This window comes from Passer domesticus, chromosome 3, assembly GCF_036417665.1.
Source record: "Passer domesticus isolate bPasDom1 chromosome 3, bPasDom1.hap1, whole genome shotgun sequence".
In the NCBI taxonomy this organism is placed as follows: Eukaryota; Metazoa; Chordata; class Aves; order Passeriformes; family Passeridae; genus Passer; species Passer domesticus.
The window spans coordinates 74,826,920-74,850,860 of NC_087476.1; the positions used below are offsets into that span (position 1 = coordinate 74,826,920).

At 38.4% G+C, this 23,941-nt stretch overlaps 1 protein-coding gene across 9 annotated transcripts in view; it reads left to right on the top strand.

Moving 5' to 3' along the window:
* RPS6KA2 (ribosomal protein S6 kinase A2) overlaps positions 1–23,941 on the top strand; it is a 294,786-nt gene that overhangs the window by 186,124 nt on the left and 84,721 nt on the right. For 8 of the 9 annotated variants that reach the window (XM_064414038.1, XM_064414034.1, XM_064414035.1 and 5 more), the window contains 2 exons: positions 9,704–9,820; positions 13,854–13,935. In XM_064414038.1, coding sequence (XP_064270108.1) covers positions 9,704–9,820; positions 13,854–13,935 — 199 coding nt within the window. Of the gene's footprint in view, positions 1–2,538; positions 2,691–9,703; positions 9,821–13,853; positions 13,936–23,941 lie in introns of those variants that run through there. The other variant, XM_064414040.1, reaches the window with a different exon arrangement.

Consider the following 23,941-nt stretch of genomic DNA (forward strand, 5'->3'; position numbering starts at 1 on the left):
CATTGTAAATCTCTGCAAAACACATTGGTGCAGCAGTTTGACATCCTTGAAATAACAGAGTCTTCTAAACAGTGTTGCAAGGGTATTCTTTGCATCCAGATGGATTTTTTGTGTTTTGTTTATTCTCATTCTCAAAATACACATATTTTCAGTCAGTGTTTGTACATAATGTATGCTTCTGTTTAGTACAGTAATTGTAAACAATTATTCCCTTCACAGAAAAGAGGATGTGTGGTAATTATTTAGCAGCTTCTTCCTTGGAGATGGCCTGTGTCAGTCTTTGAGGGACATGACCTAAACTAGAGGTTTCTTAGTAGTTAAAAAACCACAAAATGCTATGAGCCTTTTCCTGGGCCAGACTTTCAATAGACTGCTGAAATTCTGTTTATGAGGTACTTGTGCATGATAACAGTCCTTAGGTAGTGAAATATGAATGTCTGCAAATAATGACCTAACAACTCTTAGCTATGGTTGTAATAGAAGTATACAGCTGAAGAGATAAGTTGTAGTATCCCTTGCTAAATATTTGTCCATGAAGCTGGAGCCAGCATTAGATGAGGTATTGTCAGGTACTTGGTGTAACTTTTTTAAAAATTTATTTTATTTTATCTGTGTGGTTTTGTATAACTTAAAAAATTTAAAAATTGAAAATAAGCAGAGTCTGGATCCACTGCATTCATACTGTTTTGGAGGCCCAGTTGAGTTACTGGAGGCGGCTGAATGCCCAAGGCCATTAACCAGCTGTGCAGCAAAGCACCTCTGGTCCCCATCATGCTCTCACCCTTTGTTTTGGGAGCAGTTTTGAGTGTGCCAGGACTGCTTATCAGCTGCACCATTAGATCACTCCAGTACATACATGCATGCTTGCACTTTCTCCTCATCCCAGAAAGATGGTTTGGTATTGGATTAAGCTGCTGCATAAAAGTGGTAATATTTGCATTTCTAGTCATTTAATATTGCAGTTCTTCTCTTGGTTTAATTCTCTGTTGGCATAGGCACAAGCCAATTGCCCTTTTCTTATGTCCTTTTTGATACCTCCTTTTCTCTCTGCCCTCCAAATCTTACTCCTCTGTCCATATTGCTAAATTGTCAATGATGATATTGTCATATCATCTCTAAAAATTTCCTTTTTGCCATCTTCTGTCTGCCTCATTCAGCTGCTTCAGCCTCTCTCCTTCAGTGCCTTCACTGATCCTCTATGTTGTGAACAGTAGCATTAAAACTAATTTGTATTTGCTTTGATTCCATAATGACCTCACATTAGTCCATTTCCCTATTAATACTCTGCCTGCAATATGCCACTGAGATAACGAACATCATTACAACACGTTTTTTCCTAACATAATACCAGCAGGACTCCAGTTTGTGAATTACAAGCTGGTTGAACTCTTAGCGGATGGTTGATTTAATTAATGGGAGGACAAAAAATGTGCAAGCAGGTCAATATTCCTCTTGGAGACAAAATGATAATTACCAAACCCTACAAGTGATTTGTAAAACAGCAGACAGGTAAATTTCCTAAACTGACTAATCCAACACCTCAGTAATGTAATTATCTCTTATTACAGCCTTTTGTCAATTTTGCCTCACATTTCAAGATTAAACCTGGTAATTTTCCTTTAGTATGCATATTAAAGATGATTCAGGACTTTAAAATCACCATCTGAATGCCCCAGGGCTTTGAATTTTCTACTTACTGTTTTGTGGTGCTATTTACACTGCTGTGGTGGGCAGTGTTTTATTTGGATAATGAAACAGTGAGAAAATGGTTCAAAATATGTTTTGCTTAAGCAGTTTATCTTCCTAGTGCAGCTGGAGTTTTTATTTCACACTCAAATGCACTAGTAAAACATCAGGCACCTTTTTTTTTTTTTTTCTAGTCTGTGAAGCAGCTGAGTACAGCAATAAGAGAATTGGAGTAATTTAGCAAGTATTTCTATTTCTTGAATATAAAGAAGCCCTTAACATATAGACCTTCTTTTCTCTCTTCCTTCTTTTTCAAGCCTAATATCATAGCACCTAAGCATTTCCAGTGCCTAACCACAGGAAAGACGAAGATGCTTTACCTACATTTCTCAGATAGGAAGGTGGGACACAGGGGTGTAGGAGCTATCTGTATTCTGGAAATGCACGGAGCAGAGGTTGCCATCACATTAGGACTGTCCCATTAGGGCTTTCCTGTGAGTGCTGATGCACTGCAGCAGGTGCCAGGAGCTCTGGTGAGTGGCTGCAGTGGTGGTGGGTGGGGGCATCCCTGGAAGGTCTCTGGCAGGAGTCACCCAAGTGACTCATACAGTTTGTGAGTTGTTCAGACCAGAATACACAGGAAACAATACTGATCTGGGAACCAGCCCTGAGCTGTGTTATAATGTAATTATTTTTCAATTCAGTCGTGTATATTGGCCCCTACTGTTGCGTGTAACCCTGTCAAGGTTCCTGGTCATAATCCTGTTCAGTGGGGACATAGAATCATCATAAGGAAACAAGAATACTTACCCTTCTAAGAGGCACGTTTTCTGCCATTCATTGGCTCCAGACACACTGGGAGTTAATTCCTTGATGAAAAAAGAAGTAATACTAATGAAAGAGCAGCAGTTCTTTTGCCTATTCACCAGCAGAAACAATTAACTATGGACCTTACAGCTCTTTGGAGTTGTAAAGGCTAATGGCACACATGGAAGCCATGCCAAGTAAGATGTTGGTGAAAACAACTGCTCTTATTTGCTGTAGAAAGAGCAATATTGCTGAATTCTTTTGTCCTTTAATGGTGTGACTCATTTTGAGACTGTTTTTGGTAAAGTTCACAAATGTATTTGAGTATTTGTAGAGAGCTGCCGTATGAGTAAGGCTGGCCAACTGTTTGTAATTTTTTGTGACCAGATGGTTCTGCTTTTGTCTTTTTCTTTTTAACCCCTAACATTTTGTTAGGCACTCTTTCTATTCACCACTCCTCATAAACTATTGCAGTTTGCATAAGAAATAACATAACAATTAGAGTTACCCTGGCTAGTGATTTGTGTCCAGAGTTGAAAGTTAGGTCAAGAGTTGGTGTCTCCCTGTACTTAATGCATGTCTGCACTTGGACTAGGAAAATCATTCTTCTCATGTAATTTTGCAGTCAGTGTTGTATGAATTCGTCCTAGTCAGGGACTGGGTCTGCGAAGACAGTATAGTCATCAGATAAAGAGCACCAGACTTCAAAATGCTTCAATCTGAGCTAAAGAAGAATTCAGTTGTAAGCTGCCTGGTATCTCATGTACACTGGATACATTGCAGATAATTTGTCCATTACTGCAATATGAGAATTCAGAATTTTTTTCTGTGCTCGTTCTCATGGCATTCCTGCAGGGTAGCAAAAACCAATCATCCCTATTTCTTGAGTTAGGGAGGAAGTAGAAAAAAAGCCTAATTTACTGATCTCAAAATCCTGATCAGTGGACTATTTCCAGCACCTTAGAGTATTTTTTAAGTGGCTAGATGTTTCAAGTGTATAAGTTCTTTTGAAAAATCTTCTATTTCAATAGAAGTTTCATGGCATTTATCAGCAAACATCTCTTTTGTAAAGGCATTAAAAATCTGGCCATAATACTTCTCTATTTAAGTGTGTTTCAAAATCAAATGATAAACATGAATTCATCTCATGCAACTGCAGAAGCCCCCAACTCAGCAAACTATCTTAGGCTTCCTTCATAGTCATCAGACAGAAATGTGCACTTTTTAGGATGTGATGTCTTTTAAGGATCTGATCTCTTTTAGTCATAAATTCCCTGCTTCTCTCTATTGACTGCCATGTAAACCTAGTTCAAAATGTTTTCTCTTGTGCTATAAATGCTTGCATTTATTGAGCTGAATTCAACCTTAAGTGATTCATCAAAGACACACAGTATGCCTTGTAGCACAAAAGATTTTACCCAAATACTCAAGCCTCCACCTCATGGACTTCACCAATTTGTCCAGCAGATTGTATTCAGTGCCTTTGTTCTCTGTGATTCATGTCTTTCCTTTTATTTGTTGGACTTCAGCTGAACACCAACTGTACAGTCATGTATTAGGGAGAAGAAACTAAAAATGTAGGATAAAAAAATTGGAGCTGGAGAGAAGTGCTAAAACATTTAAAGAGAGCTTAGTAGTTACCCTGTCTAGAAACAGGTCTGCTGAATTTAACAGCTGATTTCCACAGAAATTGCTCTTAAGGTTTTTGTTTTCCACTAAGTAATGACATACTTGTTGGAATTCCAAATTCAAGATAACACATTCTATTCACCTTTGTGAAAGATCTGGGAAAGAAATCCCAATCTCTCTTAAAATTGTAATGTATTATTTAACTCTGTAGTACCTTTTGAGAAGATAGGTAAGCTTATGCTGGAAAGCTAGATACAGACCTGGCGCAATGTCCAGCAAATTCACTATGAGTTCCACATGCTTCTTTAAGGGCTCAGTAAGTCCAATTCATTGTTGTTAAAGCAAATGTTTATCTGACAGTAGAGAACAAAGCAACCAGGCTGATTTATGGCATTATTGCTGTTTATATCTTTCCAGATGCCACTAGAGGCCAGAATTTGGGCTATGACCCATTTTAAATGGACAATTTGTTTTGCAATTTTTACTCCAGCTGCTGCAGGCTTGCTTGGGAAGAGGCTAGTGAAAATGCTCCTATACTTTTTTCTTTAGTGTAGATACTTGTCCTCAAAGAACTGAATGCAGATCAGCAATTCATTTCCTGCCCTAGGCAGCATTTGAATAGCCTGTTATGTCTGTGACACAAATTACTCTCCTATGGACTAAGCCAGATTAGAAACTGTGAAACAGAGATAGAAAGTTTGGGTCATCTTTATCAGACACATCCTGTCCTAACTATTCTCATATCACAGTTTTAAACATGCTTTCTCAATTAATAATATTCTTTTGAAATGTGTTGTCCATGATACTTGGTAGTTAAATAATTGTGATTTGGGTTTATGTAGGTGGTAACCTGCCAAATGGGAAGATTGGTAACAAAATAAAGTCTGTTTCCTGAGCATATGCTGTAGACAAATCTTGAAGAACAGTAAAATGTCTTCTGAGTTATCATTATTTCTTATGTCCTCCTGCCACATTTTTGTTGATTTCTTCATTGACCCCAGATCCTAAAGCACACAAGCCTAAAGACTGTAAAACTTGCACATCAGAAGTGCACATATTTTTGTTGGAAAATGAAGATTACCTTTTACAGCCATACCTGTACACCAGTCCTGGTCCTCTGCAACTGAGGAGGTGACCAGGCAAGGAATACAACTGGGAATCCTTTCTTGCTGATTTTTCAAAACAGTAATCATATAAAATTAGCACCATGGCTTTTTTGTATAAGATATGGTAGCGTACATTTTTCTGTTAGTAAAAGTAGCTGATTCTTGGATAATCTCCCCCTCCTGATATTTCAGGAAGTTTTGGTGAGGAAAGTTTTTTGTGTGTTGGTGAAATATATCTGGCAGTTAAGGTGGTCTCTTTGTTTGCTGACCTTAGATCTGTTTGTTCAGAAACTAGTTGGGGAGTAACCAGAGGAGACTCCAAAAGCTGTTAAACCTGTCCATTTTCTAGGAGTTATTTTTTCCATAATGTTTGCTGGGAGGCTGTGGAACAGGCAAGATGGTAAATTGAAGAGTTGCTCTCCAGGAAGGCATGCCATTTTGAATGACTTTTTGTACTCCACTTCCAAATCCATACCCCTACACTTCTTGATCCTGCTCTGACATGAGATAGTGGTTGGGAAGTATTGTTGCAGTTAGAAGTGTTTTCTGTAGCTGCTCTCAAACAGCCACTGAGCATTAGTGCCTCTCGTTCTTCAAGGTTGCATGAAGTCTTGGAGCTGCGACCAACGCTACAGGGACCTGTTGCCTTCCAGAGGCACCAAAGTAGATGTGTCTGTGCTATCTACAGTCACAGGGCAAGAATAGAGGCTCTCTTTTCCTATGTCCCAGAGGAAAAGAGATCAAAATTGTTTTTCCATTTTAATAGTGAGTTATTTTATGTCCAAACCTTCTGCCAGCTTTGGGGGAAGCCTTCAAGTGAATAATGAAGTATAGAATCAGACCCAGAATAGGTATTTCTTGTATTAACATAGAGAAGCACTCTCCACTTCTTTTTTATCCTTCCAATTTATTGCCCCCCCTTCTCTAGTCTATCCTGCCTGACCATGTGCTTTCTTCAAGCCACCAAGAACACCCATCTCACTTTTATCACAGGATGATGGTTTTTTGTGTGAACATAATTTTAGAGAGGTTTACAAAAAATTAAACTTCATCAAGTCAAGCATTCCTGCTAATGCAGTGTGGGACAAGTCAGCAGTGAGCAAGAGCCTAGGCTGGTGTGCACAGCTGTTGCAAGATCAAACTGTGGAAAAATCCCTTTTGATTCCACCAACTTCACTGATCAAAACCAGTCTTGAAGTTGGCTGGTTGTTTTTTTCCAGAGTAAAATCCTTTCCATCAAAACTGCTTCTTCAGTGTGCAGGCTTTGTCTGTATTGTGATTATCTTGTCTCAGTTTTATTGTTGTTATGAAAATTACTGATGCAGATATGGTGCACTTGCTGGAACAGTGAAAAATAAATCTCTATTAGAGAAGTTTCTAGTATGCAACCCAGACCAAAATAGTTGGGAGACCTGCCCAAATATACTTGCGCTTTGACAGTTTGGGTTTCACTCTGATCATCAATACCTGAGAAAAATTGTGCCATATTCCATATTAGCATAACACAGGAAGACTTCAAATGAGAAAATCCCTTGTAAGTAAGAATGTAAATAAAGACTATAAGACTGTTTGGTTTGTGTTGGGTTTTTTAGCTGGAAAGGTAAAACAAACAAATAGAAGTTATTCCGTGATTTATGCAGCCAAATAAGTATTAAGATTATAGAAATACATTCAGGGCAAATGGGTGCATGTGTGCAAACACACCAGCATGTATTTCCTTTAAGGATCTGTATCTGTCTTCAGTCTCAAGCACTTCCAGTTTGGCTTTCTGCTCCAGGGGAAAGTGTATTTGCCATCCCAGCTAAAATACTATCTACCTCTTGGACAGCTCACAAATGACACCACTGTGGTGATGATGGGTGAAAAAACAGCTGTCTGGCATGCTTTTTCTTCGGTGCTGCCTTGCTGGCCCTTTCTAGCAAGGCAACCACAGAAAATCCACAGGAAATCCTACCTTCCTAGAAAAATATTCTGCTTCCTCCTGAGGGCTCATGGAACATCCAGATTGACAGGACTATGGGTAAATTGAAAGAGAATAATCTTTTGTAGGAAGTGGCTCAAGCTTCAGCGTGTGAGACACTGAAAACCACAGTGGACAAAAACCAGCTGATTGGTCTGATCAAGTGTCAGTGATATTTTAGGCAGGACTGTTGAACTAGATGAGCCCTAGAAGCCTCTTCTAACTAACGTTCTTATATTTTGATAATCACAAAAAAATCATCACAAAATCTAGCATTTTTCTTCTGTCTTTAAAATCTGTACTTCTCTGATAAACATTGCTAGGCCTTGTATTTGGTTCCATTTTTTGTAAATACTCTCTTTTCCCCCCTGAGCTTTTAATTAAAGATGCATATAATTTAAGTACTATTTTTATTGCATGTTATAAATTATTTATGATATTCTATGGGACTGCAAGAAATTTTTAAACATTCTTCCAGCAAGCTGAATTTTCATCATTGTAATACTTTCAATATATTCCTGTAACTGAACATGTTTCATGAACCTAAAGAGGTTATATTAAATTTAGTAATACAATGAGAAATATGCTTGGGGTTGTAGGTCTTTGATTTTGATGAGTAGTATGAATGGGCAAATTGAAACTCACTAATCATTTAAATTGCAAATGTAGCTGAAAGTGACTTCATGGTTCACACCAGAGTACAAAATAATTGAAAAATATTATATATTTAATATCAGAAAGTTATGCTATCTCACACAGCAATTAAAGTAAGAAAAGTGCGTATAGAGATCTTGACAGTTCTGTACTTAGAAATCCTTTAAATTTCTCTGTGAAAAGTGTCCATTGGTTTCATGCATTTCCTTCCAGGCAAACCTTTAACTATAGGAATTAGGATCAGGAAAAGGAGTTGCTCTGACATGATGATTATTTTCCATAATTGTAGTAGCATGAATGAACTACAGGAAGCTTTCCAAACCAAGAAGAGGATATTGTCCGCTATAGGACTATATAGTTCAAAATTATGTGAGTGTTAAGAGGCAGGGTAGGGAAAAGGAGGGTTGAAACTGCAATATAGAAAGTAATCTGGGCAATGCAAACCATGTATCTGACAAATTACAGGTAGTAGAATGTTACAGCAATTTTTCTGGATGAGAAGAAAATCAAAATTATTGTTATTTTGCACAGAATGTGTTTTGGCCGAATGTTTTGGGGGTTTTATGTATTTTTATTTTTAGGATGTTATTTCTATTTTCTGAACAATAATTTTTAAGAGTGGAAAACAAATGTTATTTTTTTCTAGGTATTAGAAGGATTTTTTAGGGGGAAAAAGGAAAATTACAGGAAAAGTCCACATAAAAATATTTGTGAGATTGCAATTATTTTTGCTGGATGCAGATATATTCAAACTTATTCCTAAATTAGTAAGTCCCTTCAAACTGGAAGATGATAAAAAAAAAAGTTTTGTACTGAAAATCATATTTTTGTTGCGGAGCAGTTAGAATGAGTAGTTTGGAAAAATATTTTAAAAAACCCCCAAGCCAAACAAATCAAAAATCTCGAATGTAGTTGTAAAAAACACTATAAAATAAAAAGGTGCATAAGTATTGTCTTTCCTTATCTTTGTGTCCTTGAGGGCCGGTTCTTTCTTCCAGGTTTCTTTTCAGCTCAGTGACTTTCTGAGTTGCTGCAAACCCTATGCAGTTCCTCTGAGTCTCATGTGACCCAATTGTTCTCTTTATAGAGGCACATGCCAAAATAACATGGAAAAAAACCCTGGAACTAATGCCATATGTCACAGCTTGCAAGATTAAGGTCCTAGTTCTACTGATGTCTTTGAGGAATGTGCATCTATTGTCAGGCAAAAGATTTTCACAAAACAACCTGGACAAACCCAAAGCATAAAAAACTAATTCTTGCAAGCAACAAAATGTGTGTCAGTCTTCTCCCACCACCACCTCATTTTACATCTAATAATTAATTTGTTTTCTGTTTAAATGGTTACCAGTAGTAACATTCCAATTTTTGAGGTAAATAGGAAGAGGCTCTTTTAACAATGTCTTTCCTTGTTGCCTAGTCATTAGAAGAATTACTGCTTAGGACTAAGGAAGTTTTTTAAGATTGACTTAAATGATGATTTGAGGGGAAGCTGAGAAAGTATGTGGAGAGAAGTGTGATGGAGCCTCTCTAGTGCAGATTTCAGTACGTGCCACTCTGCTATCAAGGTCTCTGATGGGCACACCAAGCTCTGCAGTGTATTTTTGGCTTCAGCTTGTGTATTTATCTAGTCATATATTCAGGCTTAATAAACATAAGTACCAGGTCTGGATGCCCTGACAAGTACCCTCCTCAGCTGGTAACAGGCACATGGAATATTTAGACAAGCATTTGTTTGTATTTGCAAAATTTGCTACGATTGTAGCATTACAGAAGACAAGATTTTAATAAACAATATGTTTCCTTAAGATAATGGCTCTAATTTGGGGGTTTTGTTTTTTTGGGTTTTTTTCCTTTGCAGGAAGAAGGTATTGTGAAGGAAATAGACATCAGTCATCATGTCAAGGAAGGTTTTGAAAAAGCAGATCCTTCTCAGTTTGAACTGTTGAAAGTATTAGGACAAGGTTCATATGGAAAGGTAATTTTTATTGTCATCTAATCACCCAGAGCAACACTGAAAATATTGTGTCCTTTCTCTGAGTTCATTTACACTGCTGACATTGTCCATATATAAATTATATTGTAAAGGCAGATAAGAAAAGCCCTTCTGTCTTCATTTTAGTAATGCTTCAGTCTTATGAACCAGTTTTGAAAATAGCAGCTATGGCTGTGGACCTCAACTGATGAGCACAAGTGATTGTTAGTAAAGCATCACTGATTACAAGCAGTGATAAACTATATTTATGGATTATCTATCCACCTGTGAGGTGAGTGTGCCACTGCTGCTTAGTTGGTGGGTGTAAATAAGAACATTCAAAGACTTAAAGAAGTTAGCTGCACAGGTCCCACTGAGGGCAACCTTAAGGACATTTCTGAGTCCCAGACTTCTGTTTAGTTGACACTCAAAGGCCTTGAAAGGTCCTGGAGGTAGACCCCAGTGCAGAATATAGTAATCATTATAGCAAGAGCATGGGGGAAAACCCTGCCTGTATGACCACAAGCTTATTTGTGGAGAAGTAACGTTTTGCCACATATCTTAAGACAAAATATTTTCTTAATTCCAAAGACAGTTCTTCAGCAGGGCATGTTGGTTGGAAATGAGAACGGAAAGGAAAGATGGTGAGAAAGAAAGAAGAGTCAATTCAGCCTTAAAAATCTTTCTATGGTTTAATAAAGACATTGAAACCTTTGGAACAGTGAACCTAGCTGAAAATAGGCATCAAAGTCCTTATAAGTATATTATTCTGTGGAGATTTAAAGACATATTTCTAATCAGAACCTTTAGTTTTTTTCCTAAAGGAAGCTATATTTAGAGTGTTTATCATCTTCCTGGTTATTATAGAATTAAATTGATAATTAAACCTATTAGAAGTTCCCTGAGATGAGAGATATCAAGAAAGTTAACATTCAATACCAAGTCTTGAGCTCAAGAATTTCTTCAGAGCACAGTATATTTAAGATTTAAATATTAATTGAATATGAAAAAGCAAACAGATCAAAATTAGGTTTACTATGAGACTCAGTGTAAGAAGGTGAAGAACAACAGAAAGAAACATCTTTGATTAAAGTAACAAAGGCAGATTAGTTGGTTTTCATATATAGGCAGTAAAGATTTTAGAAATGGTTTGCTGGTTATCTTAGATTGTATTGATGTATTTTTGGCATTGTTTGAATTGGCCTTCTAGCCTTAGGCACTTTATAAGCAAAATGCTTGGTCTGTGCAACCACTTCCCAAAAGGAAGTCTGATTTCTTGCCATCAGAGTGGGAGTGTGGACAATGTACCTGTCTGGAGCTGCATGTAATTTGTAAATGATTTGTAAACAAATCACTTTCCATATCTTATGTGAGAAACATCAGTAAACTCCCTGGAGCAGCAAAGACATGGGGAAGAGAGGTCTGCCCTGTGTTTATTATGCAGTCCCCAGCCACCTACATTTTTATCACCTTGGTATTTCAGCTAATGGTTCAAGTCTATGTCTCTGAGGATGCAAACCATTAAGTTTTCAAATTGTTCACACAATAAGTAAATAATTAGAGAAGATGTCTTTGGTGTCAGAGGGAGAGCCCCCAACACCCTTGAGATGCAGAGCGATTGCTTAGCTTTTTATATCAGGTTTTGGGTGATGCACCAATTGCTCCAGCTAAGGGAGTTTTGCTAGTTCAAGTGTTAATAATCTTACAAACATATCAAACTAGAAAATTTAAAGTCATGCTCAGTCACATGCACATGCTATTCTGGCAAACTAGTATAGTCCAGCTAATGTAATCTGTCTAGACTATACCCTGGTGATTCAGGGTTACTTGGTGGTTTGAAGAACAATGTGTAGCATTACATTTAAGAATAATCAGAAAGGTGACATCATTTTGCAATACAACACATTTTCATTTGTTCTGTTCCTTTCTGGTTTGGTGGTTATTTTGATGTCCTCTGAAATAGAACACAGAGTTCTTGACTCATCTCTTTTGGAGGGAATGCAGACAAGTGCCCTGTCCCATGCTACAGTGAACAGCTGACTAATGACTGGTAATGTAAATTGATAATTTTGCTTATTACAGCAATGTGGATATTACAAGCTTTGCAAGATTATAGGGCAGACAAGATATTTCTAGAACTGCAGCCTAATATTTCTGCAGATGCACTATGCTGTGCTTTTTTATGTGCAGTGCTACTGAAAACCATTATCTTAAGGGTTTGGGTTTTTGGTTTTTTTGGGGTAAAAAGCCCATAAATGCTTTTAAAAATAATAATACAGCTGAGTTGAAAATCTAGTGTCTGGAAAAGCTTGGGTTTGACTTTCTTCTCCTTTTCAATTTAATACAAAAATTAAATCTTTTGCTTGACCTGGACAGAAAGACATCCCAACTTTCCTCTATAAACTTTTAAATTAATTGACTTCCTGTTAATGCTGGAGCACCTGAGCTTAATTTATTATTAATAACAACAAAAACCACTTCAAAAAGTCTTACATGTACCTGTTGCATCCAGATTTCATCATTTCTTACTACAGTTGTGAGCACTGGAGGTGTTTGCGTGTTCATCAGAGTAGGAAGCAGGTGCTGGGAGTGAGCAGCATGTGCCCAAGCTCGGCTGGTCAGGGCAGCTGGGCTGAGGAACTGTGCATATCTCCTATGCGCAGGAAACACCTTGACAAGGAGGGGCTCACCAAAACCCTATCAGATCGTGTCCTAGAAGTGTTGCAGTTGTGGTGCTGTCAGATGTGAGAGTCCTGATGAAGTTGTTCAGAGAGAATTGAGAATTTACCTTCTTCTTTTTTTTTCCCTTCCCAGCTTCTATACTGGATTGACAACAGTTGTTCTCCCTTCCCACAAACATTTCCTCAAATGGGTTTGAGAAAATCTAATCTGTTTACAGATTAGAGTCTTTTGGGAGGAAGAGTCTTTTAACGTGCAAAACTTGTGCTAGAAACATACTTTTTCCTTATTTTTTGGCTTTTTATATTTTAGGTGGAGACAGTTTACAAAGCAGCATGATTCCTGGATAGGCAATTAATAAAATAATTTGCATTTTTAATCCAAATAGACATTCATTAGTTATATAATTTCACGTAGCCTTTGTTAGTTTGTATATTAATGACTATATGGGACTATATGTATGTGGGACTATATTTTTATTTCTGCATTTGGCTTCACTTCAGCTTCTGTCCAGTAACACAAGTGCTGAAATAAGACACTGTTCCCTGACTTCTGAAATTCTGAGAATTTCTGAGGTAACACTTCTGACCTCAGCAGACAGAGTGTGTCCTGGGAAGCAGCTAAAAGAGTTGTTTATTTTATTTCAAATTATTAAAACACTGAAAGTCTTATAAAGACCAAACAGAACCACTGATCCTGTTGTTCAATACCCCTCCAGTTTTCAGATGCACTGAGGGGTACATAAGAAATATTTGCATGTAATACAATAAAAAGAGCACAAGTTTAGCTACAAATTTTATTTTAGTTAAAATTTCACAGTGTCAGAAGATGAAGCATTGGAGACTGTAACAGGAAAAACTGTCTTTTTTTTAAATAACAACAGATTTTTAGCTGTATGAACTTTCTGCTTCATCTGCATCTTAGGCAAGTTGCTATTCATGATTTATGGCGTAAATGGCACCAAATTGATTTTTTTCTTACATTTAATTGATGGCAATAATTTTAAGACACTGCACATCCCTAGACACAAATGAGACTCTTTTTTTTTCATGTAAAGCTGATCAGAATATGAAGAGATATATGCTCACTGATTCTAACTTATCACCCATCTTTAAGGGGATATACAACATCAATTAATAAATATTGAAAATGGTTTTTTGCGAGGTGGTAAAGGCTTAAAAACTGAGAATTTCCAAAGCTAGCTCAAACAATTGCAGGTGAAATAGATATGAAATGCTTTCAGCTAGTAATTTTCATTAGATTTCCTGTACCATAGTATCTATTCTCCTGTGGAATGCAGTAAGTATTGTAAGTAGAAATTCAGTACTCATCTGTACAAAACATTTGCTTTTTACAGGTATTTCTAGTCAGGAAGATAAAAGGATCTGATGCAGGCCAGCTTTATGCCATGAAGGTACTTAAGAAGGCAACTCTAAAAGGTAGGGGTTGGGACAGTGGCTGCAGTCTCTGTTTCTATGATGCCTAGTAATTTATTTTTCTTTCTATTTTTTACATTGTTGTTGCCTTGCAGTATATGAATGCATAAATATGTCCGCCATCCTCCAAAATTCTGTCTCACTGTAGGTGAATATTCTAAAAGAGAACTTAAAAATATATTACCTATACAGTGTGAGAGGTGGAAAACAGAGGTTTGCAACTTCCCAGCTGCATGCTTGCTTTATTTTCTTGGTGTTATTTTTCGGACTTCTATTTGGTATATCTTAATTTGTGTTTAAGTGTCACTATATTTCTGTTGCTGAAGTAAATAAGAATATTGCTAAAGTAAAACCTCGCTCCTACTGGGCAGAATGGCCTTCCCAGCTGGTGATTCTCTCTACATGCCTGAAAAACCATGGGAACAGGTTTCCAAGTGGGAGGAGTCATTCTGAGACCATTCAGATCATGCTGTTTCCTATCTCATGGGCTATAGGAGGCCAGGGCCAAACAACTGATGTTTAAAGCTGGTTATTCTCTTCTGGGACCACTGCCTGCTACAGACAAAAAAGAAATTGATAGTCAAGCCCAGGACTGAAAAGCAAAGAGAGTAAGTTCAGTTTCAGCTGAAGTCCTTGCTGATTGTTCCTGCACAGACTAAGGAGAATGCAGTCACCTTTTTTGTTTCCCTGACCTAGCATTGTTCTGATCTTTCCCTCAAAAGTCTGACACTTCTTGCAGGTAAAGATGAGAGCATTAATATTTCTTGGAGCAGATATTTTGCTTTGTCTTGGAGAGAGTGGTTTTGTTCAATGCAGTGTAGTGTCTAAATTTCTGTCCTAATGCAAAGAATAACTATTAAGTGATGAGATAGTTAAAAATCCAGATTTCTCTAGCATGCCTTGCTTTGGGGAACCAAAATATGAATAAAGCTACCAGTAACTGCAAGCTAGAGCTACTGCAGGTGGTGTCAGGCAGAGCTGGCACCTCTTCTGAGTACTGGTTAAAATGGGGAATGGGCACACCAGTCATTTAGACAGTCCTTTCCCCTAAGAAAGCCTTTTCAGGGAAATGTGAGTTGGAAGCAATGCTGGCATGCTTATCTTTTTGTTTGGAATCCAGACAGGAATGTTTATTCTAGCAGAACAGCCCAGGGTAAATAAACAAACAGTACTGGACATAAGACATGCAAAGTAATAGGTCAGGCCTGTGTGTATCATGTGTATGGCAGAGTGATTCTCTGACTTCTCAACCAAGAACAGGACCATGGAGTGCCCAAACTCAGCTGAGCTCAACTATCAGAGACTTCCCCACTGGGGAATGTCATCTTCTGGTGGTGTCTGAGCAAGGTCTGTGTAACCCCTCATACATCAGGATGTACCAGAAAATTACTCCTGTTTCTTTTGACAATAGAGGTTTTTTACCAAATGGGAAAACTGTATTCCATCCTTTTCTGTATAACTCTAAGGAGTGTTTAGCAGGAAGAGGTACAGGGGACGGGGTTTTTTTGCACCCGCAAACACTTTATTGTTACTTAATATTTGATGGTGAAATATGTAGCATTAGATTCCACTGTAAAAGAAAATACCTTTATTGTGGTAGTATTTCAGGAAATGTCAAAATTTAGGTTTTCAAGTACCCAATGTATTCCATCAAGTTTCTCTTCTTTCAAGAACAAGAACCTCTTTGCAGTTCTGTGGTTCTTTATAGCACAGAAAGTCTATTTATTGTCTTCACAAGTATGGGTCACAAGATCCAAAAATTGAGGCTACTTTGTGATTTTGGTAGATTGCATTTCTCTCCCATTCAGACTACTTACCCCTCTGACTGCTAGCTCTGGATTTCCCATTAATCTCAAGATAACCAGCACAGGGATAGGAACTAATTTGTCCGCACCAGTTTCTACAAATAAGTTAAGATTGACAGCTGTTTAACTCAAAGTGCAAAAATAGAGACAGAACCTCACTCGCAAGAGGGTGAGTGAGACAAACAATGAGGATTGTTGTCAGTAAGCTTCCATGTAACTTTTGGCACAGAGATAATATTTCTGATGGCTTAATTTCATTTTTTAAGTGAGAGTGCTGTATTATTGCTGACTACCTACACTCAAAAAGGGTGGAAGCCACTCCAATTTGAAGTATTTACTACCCTGTCTAGTAGTGGGAGCAAAGCTACAGGTACCTTACCACTGCATTCAGCATTTGCTGACAAAACGCAACACTACAAGACAAATTTCTGAATGATTTTGCTTTCTGACCTGCACTCTGCACAAGTACCACATAGAGCAGGAAATTCAAAGCTCTCCATGCTAATTCCACTGGCAATGGCCAGACAACCCTAAATGTTACAGCAGTTATTTTCTATAGTGAAACAAATTTTCAAAGCATGTAGATGGAGAAGTCAGAAAGAAAATAAAGAGGATGGGATAGCAAAGCTGATTTATTTTCTGGATTAGTCTGAAGAAATAAAACCTGGATAAGGAAGAGACCTTCAGGTGTGATGGTACTTGCTCTGAAGAACAACCATAGTAGGTCCTGTTGAGGGATTTCCTGCCCTGGGAGCCCGACTGTGGCCGTGGCTGGCTGGTAATGTTTAGGAAGAAGCAGAAGTACAAAATGGTGCTGTCTCCAGTCATCCAGTTGTCTCCTGCCCCTTTCCAGGGTAGTTGTCCCTTGTGAGCATGATCTCAACTTCAACAACAGCAAAGCAACAGCAAAGGTTAGTTTAAGAAGAGCACAGCAAGCAGCAGCAGAATTCTTCAAGCATTTACAGTTGAAAAATGGCTTTTTATACAAAAGAGACTTTGAAGATCAATCACATATGTAGATTTGAGCTTGAAAAAGATCTGCTAATCAGTAGGACCACTCCTGCTGTGAAGGGAAAGTTAGGCTTCAGAATATTACAGTTTAGATTGTATACAAGTTTGCAGAGGCACATGCTGTACACATGAATATTTGTGAAAATTAAATTAATCTTAAACTCATTAAAGTTTATTTTAAACATAGGGTATATCTGAATAAGCACCTGTAACAGCAGATCCTTGAAAGGGGAAAAGCCATTGTTACTTTTCATTGTAAATGAGAGCATTGCATGTAAGTTTCTTTCCTTTCTGCCTCCTTTCTTTCTTCAGGAGCTTGTGGGTATCTGACTTTAAAGCAGAAAGCTTTATTAAGAAACTAGATAAGTGTTTCATTCTATTATTAACTTTAGGAAAGCCTCGTTCAAAATGTTTAAGGATTTTACGTGTGTTAGGTGCCAGATATGGAATATATCAGATTTAAGGCTGCACACATGTGTAACTCTATCTTCTCTCTCTTTCAAATGCTGTATATTACATTACATTACATTAATATCTTCCTTTGCAAATATAAATCCTTTTGGAGGCATCTAGGTGCTCAAAGATATTTAGGCATTTAAATACCTTCCAGGAGTGAGACTTTTGACCTTCAGAATGTCAGTAAATAGTAATCTTAAAATACCATATTAAAATGTTGCTTTCAAGTCTTTGTTATACTCTACTTTTTCGTTAAAATTGAAGTTTTAGATAAAAAGTTGACAGATAATAAAGTTGATCTATATGTTTAAATGCTTACAGAGATGTATCAGTGAGTCTCCACTGCCCATCCTGAATACACTGTAAATCTGAGGGAACCAGAAATAAACCAGGGAGTGTTTATTGTGTGTATATGTGTGTCTGGTATTCACCAGCAAAGCTGCAGCAGAGGGACAGGGCAAGCTGACTGTTCTGATTCATTCAGTATTTCTCTCAAGGTGTCTCAGGCTCCATCAGCTTTGCTGAATGTGCTTCAGAATTCCTTGATCAAAAGTTGTTTAGATTGGTTACGGTGTAAGCCTCATTAAACATCCATGAAATGCCCATAAATCCCCAGCAGGTTGCTGTGCTGGGATGTAAGGGAGCTTGAAAATCAAAGACCTGTTCCTGCAGCAGATGTGCAATCTAAGAGAAAGTGGCATGAAGACCTAATTCACTGACATAGTGCTCATGAACTTTATAAATATTGTAATGAGGGTTATGTGATGGATCATGAGGATGCAGTTTGCATCTGCCCATCAGGTTGGCAATGGAGTGTGTCTTGGCACTGGAAGCTGTTTGACCCTGAGAATGAAATCTACCTTTTTGTAAATATAGGGTTTATAAATGATAGTATCTTTTGTCAAAACCTCTAAAGTGCTTTGCAGTTTATGATCACCTGAGTTTAAGCCAGCAGGTTTGCTGATGTGTGGTGGTTATAGGTGCAGTAAGCTGTGAGAGCAGCTTTAGTGACTCACAGAGAGCTTGGGTGTTCTCGGGGATGTAGAATTGAAAATATTGATTATACCCAAAATCAAACAACTAACTTAGATGTTACCAGGTGAAGTGGAATTTCTGTCTAAACCACCGAAAAAATTGTAGTGGTGGTTTTCCTGGTTGGACACCAACCAAAGTTGTTTCTTCAGTTTTCCTCTGTATGTGACTTAGTTTCCCTGTAACAAATGTGGTGGTTAGATGTCAGATACAGAATCTAGTGGTTTCCCTCTGGTTTGAAAGGAATAAAATGTCAACAAAATGAGAAACTGTAGACATTTTTACCCTGTAAAGCAGGACTCAGAAAGAGTCTTCACCTCAGGTAAAACTTGCTCTGTTGTGCCGATGTTTTCAAAGTGTCTTTTTCTATTTTGTACAGTCCTTGTGTTTGGTGAGAGGCCCTGGTACTTACCCAGGTTCACCATTTAAATTTTGGTTTCTTATTTTTTCTTAAAGTATTCCACTATATTTTTTATATCTTTTGGGCCTCTTATTACCTGCTTCTGAAAAATTCATCAGAGAAGTCTGTCTACTGGACAGTCCTGCCCCTCAGCAGAGGTACTCTTGCCCTGAAGTTTGGAGGAAAGGTTGTGTGCTCTGCATCCTTGGAACTGCTGTTTATGCATGGCTTCTTTAATCTGAGAATTGTAACCCTCCAAGCATCAGGGCTCTGAGCTCAGAAAAACACAAACATTGCTGGACCTGGAAGTGCCCTTAAAGATCCAGCTGAGACATAGACTCGCCCTTCTCCACAAATAGCCATACACTGATTTTTCAGTCTTGGAAAGAGCAACTTCTGTGTGCACAAACACAAAAATATTTGATTTCTCTGTATATTTCCCAGTGTCTCTAAAATGTAAAGATCAGCCTAGTGAGTATGTGCTGAACCAGACAGCAATGCTCTTGGGTCATCATCTAGACCTGGCCCATTCACATGCATGTTTTGTGTCGGCTAGGAGTTAAGAAGTGATGTGGAGCATGACAACCTTCCTCACAGTTTAGGAGTAAATTGGATTTCGTAGCTGTCATCTGAGGAAGCAGAGCTTTCTTTCCTCTCTGAGAGTTTTGAAAATGAAACAAGAAGTTCTTCAACAAGCGGTGCTTAAGGATCACTTTTGGGTTGTGTTTTTACAGTGCCTTTGCAAATTTACTTGCAGACCTAAAAAATTCAGCTTGGCTAGGGCTTGCTTTCTGAAGGAAGAAAGGGTACAGTGTGTAAGAGAGGGCTCACTTAGGCTGATTCTAATGGGCTGTGGAGAATAATGTGTATTTGTATATTATAAGGAAAATGAACTGTGTTTAGGCAACTCATTGTGTGTCAGTAAATATTATAGCGAGTCCTAGTCTGAATATACAGCAGACTGGCCAGGTCAAAAACCACAAAAAGCATTCCTGGAAGTTTGTTTTCCTAGCATTTGCTGAAGTGTTCATTGAGCTTGTAGCTTCTGGGTTAGATACTTAATACTCTTTAGTGACTCTGTACAGTGTTTGGATTCAGATTTGGACGAGAAGGGAAAACTTTTGCCTGTAAATATAAACTGAACACGCATCACTCAAAGATTTTATTATCTGTTTTATTCAAACCATGTTGGTGTTTGCATTGTATGAAGTCCTGATTAAATTATAGCATTTTCACAATTCCAAGTGCATTGTGAAGATCCTATTAGGAGGCACTGCTATGACATTAAAGAAATGAACACTGGATGTTTAAAATGCTATTTTGTAGCAAATTTTGGGACATTTTGGCTCATTTGTTTTTACACAAAAACCTGCTGTTACTTTAGGGGTTTCCCTAACTGCCAAAGAAAATTGAAGTTTCTCTTTGTGAAAATATTGGCTCTTGAGTTCTGTATAGAGTCCAGAGAGGGGCAACAAAGCTGGTGAAGGGTATGAAACACAAGTCCTAGGAGAAGCTGCTGAGGGAGCTGGAAATGTTTAGCCTGGAGAAAAAGAGGTTCAGGGGTGAACTTACCACTCTCTACAAACCACATTAAAGGTAGTGAGGGGTTGGCCTCTTCTTCCTGGCCTCTTCTTCCTGGCCTCTTCTTCCTAGTGATAGGATGAGAGGACATAGTCTTAATCTGCACTTTGGGATGTTTAGGTTGGACATTAGGAAGAATTTCTTCACAGGAAAATGCTGGATGTGGCATTGAATGCCATGGTCTAATTGACAAGGTGGTGTTCAGTCATAGGTTGGACTCTGTGATCCCAGAGGTCTTTTCCAACCTGGTTGGTTCTGTGATTCTGTTGAAACAGCTGCTCACATTGCTGAACAGCAGGTTCTTCCTGTTGTGCAAAGCAGGGCAGAATTATTAAGTCTTTGCCTAAATATTGATAAAAAATTAAAATCAACCTCCCTGTCTTTCTTTCTCCCCGTCAATCAAACAGACTGCTTCAGATAGGAGCACACACGTCTCTGCTTGTAATTTCTGCTGCAGGTAAATGTAGCAATATTGGCCAGTCCTTTCCTGTCCACACTTTTCTTCCAGTGTAACTCTGCTGTTACAATAATATCAAATTATAGCTCCATGCACAGTTGAATGTTCACTTGGAAAGCAGCTTCATTCATTTAGTATGCTGCTGCCTGAAACAGCTTTGTTTTATTCTGCCCAAAGAGCACACAGGACAGGACTCAGAAGCAAACACCAGCTTTCTTCATGAGCAGTTCTGCAGCAGAAACTGTGGTAGGTGTCCTAGCATCCAACAACATTGGTGCTTGGATTTGAGATTTTGAAGGAATTATTCCAATCATCTCCCTTTGTTGTGCCTTGGTTTGCCAAGCACAGCAGTTCTGGAGCACACAGAGTTCCCTCCCGATGAAACTCACTCAGGAGCCCACCCAGTGCTCTCCTGCCTCTTGTGGTCATTGAGGTCATGGCCCCAAAGTGCGACATAAAGGGTGGGGCAACCTCCGGTCCCAGCACACACTGTCATTTTCCCTAGATTGGAACCACACTGCTTATTAGTGCACCCATAGGATTAAGCCAGAGTTTCAGACTTTGCTGTGAAGACATTGAGTGCACCCATGTTTGTGTTTTTCACAAGGTACAGCCCAGAATTGTCTTAATTTTTTCCATCTTTTTGCTAGGTCAATGCCCTTGACTTCTAATCCTTGAGCAGTTCCATGGGCTTTAGCAGTACCTGATAGTTATTCAGGTTTTCCTGTGAAGATTCTCTACAGAGGACAAAGGTGATTCAAATCTGAAGTCAAAGGAAGAAAGCACTTAAAAAAACCTGCTGATTTCTTTGCAGAAAATATATGTTCTTTACCTGTGATCAAATTATATAAGTTTGTTCTAAATGTTTGTTGAATCAATCTTCTGTCAGTGAAATACAGAAAGAATGCCATTTTTAAATATAAGAACCTGCAGCAGCTCATGCAGGTTGCATTTAAATTTGCTCCCTGGCTATTCCGGACAATAAAGGAATGGTAGCTGTTTTTTGGGTATTTTTCGGGAATGAGTAGTTCATCATGCTTATGGCTTTTTTCAAACAATCAAAAAATCAAAATTTAAGCAATTTTTCAAACCATCTTAAAATTTTCAGTCAATTTGCCATCTACCTCTTCAAAGTTTCAATTGATCTGCTTACTTGCCATGGTGAATAAGCAGCAATGGAGATACTTAAACTGCAGCTTCTATAGGTACCACTGTTAAAAGGTTTTCAGACCCAAACTCATTCTTAAACTCTCCATCACAGACTTGATCAAGAGTTTCACTATGGTTTGTCTTCCATTGGATTATTTTTTAATAATATTCATTGCATTGTATATCCAATGACAGATATTTACAGTTACTCTCAAACTGGTTATTGTTTTACAGAAAAGATCACATTTGATATTTTTTATTGTCAAGTAGCAGATTGCTTTGAATTACTTTTGCTGTGGATTCAGGAATGGAGAGACTACACAGACAGTTGCTCTGAAGCCACAAGTGAAATGTTTATCCTATCTGAAAATGTGATGCAATTCCATTTTATCTATAGAAAAAATCCTTTTACCAGGAAAGGACTGGGAGGTGCAATGGTATTTGTGAACCCTCAGACCCCTCATCAACATTAGCTGGCAAGCAGAGAGAGGAGAGAAACACACAGCTTAGTTTAATAGGAACAAATCTATGAAGACATGAAGCTTCAGCTAAAAGAATGAGACTGCCACTGCTGGCCGTGTACAGTGTTCTGTCTGAGCCAAGAACCTGTGAATGAGGACTAGATGAACTTCAGGACAATCACAGAGGCTCAGTGGTTCTGCTTTGGAAGCAGGCCTCGTGTCCTTGCCTGGATCTGTGCCAGGTAAACCCTCTGGTGTGGTACTCTGTGGTACTCTGTGCTTCGCACAGCTACTGAGGCATCATCTGGAAGGCACCTGAAGAAATCTCATGGCCCACCCCTGAGCTAGGGTCATTCAGTGATGCTTTTGTATCATTCCTCACAGATGTTTGCCTAACTCATTCTTAGACTGTCTCTAGCACTATATTGTTACAAAATGCTTCCTAGAATCTATCCAGTGTCTGCCTTGCCACAGCTGAAGCTGTTAATTCATCTTCTCTCTCTCAAGAACAGTTTCCTCTTTGCGGTTTTCTTCCACATCTTGAAATTTGCTATGTTCAACTTCCATCTTCTGTAGGCTGAGAATCTTTTATGTTCTTTTCCTTCCTCAGTGTTCATTTTTCCTAGGTACTCATTTTAGAAGATTTAGTTATATACTAGGTAAGTCAGGGGTGACATTATCTGCTCTGGTTGCATGTCCTGACTTTCAGGTCCTCTGTGAGTGCTTTGTTACGAGAGAGCAGAGGTACTCCTACTCTACCACAAAGATTATTGAAAATTCTGGGGGTGTAATTAAACTGGTAGAAATGTCTTGCTGCCAAGCCAGCAGAGTGGTCATATTGTTAAGATGTTTTTTCCTTTTGAGAGTCCCATTCAGAGAAAGTTTCTAGAAGAAGCCCTTGATTAGATGGATTTGTAAAATGGTGTGATACTTTTGGTGTCCTGTGCAAGGCCAGAGGTTAGTCTCAATAATCCTGATGGGTCCCTTCTGACTCAGCATATTCTGTGAGTCCATGATGCTGTGAGGATTTCTGGAGGGTTGTTGTCTGCAGCTGTCAACCTTCACACTCCTTCTCCCATGTGTTTACTTTAAGAATTAAACACATTATCAGTGGACAGGATGTTCCCAGGCCAGCTGGGCTTTACCAGTGACAACAAAACACTGTTCACTGTTTTGCCTTCCTTGCTGCCCTTTCTTCTGCATTTCTAGATGATGATGTTCTATAAGCCAAATGGAAATCTTCATGTGAAAGTCTATTTTTTTGGTTTTCTTGTGTCTTAGTCTTGAGGCTTGAAATTTTTTGTGTCTTGTCATGCACTATCTTAAAGGAGCTTTATAAGCTTTGTGCTTGCTTGCAATGCTTCTAATTTTAAGAGACCCGCTGCCAAAAGAGAGAAGCTATTGCTGGCAACCCATCACGTGCAGCACGTGAATGACCTCTGGAAGTCTTTTAATCCTGCCTGATGTCCAAGATCTTGCTGTTGGTACCACAAGGCTGTGAATTACAGGAAGAGAAAAATTGCTCTTTTGGCAAATACAAACTCAGATGCTCTTAGTCTTCATCTCCTTTGAATTACGTCATGTAGTCTGTTCTTTCATGGCAGGCTGTGTCTAGCATGGGAACTGGTACCTCAGTTTAGGAATTACAAGACTGGCT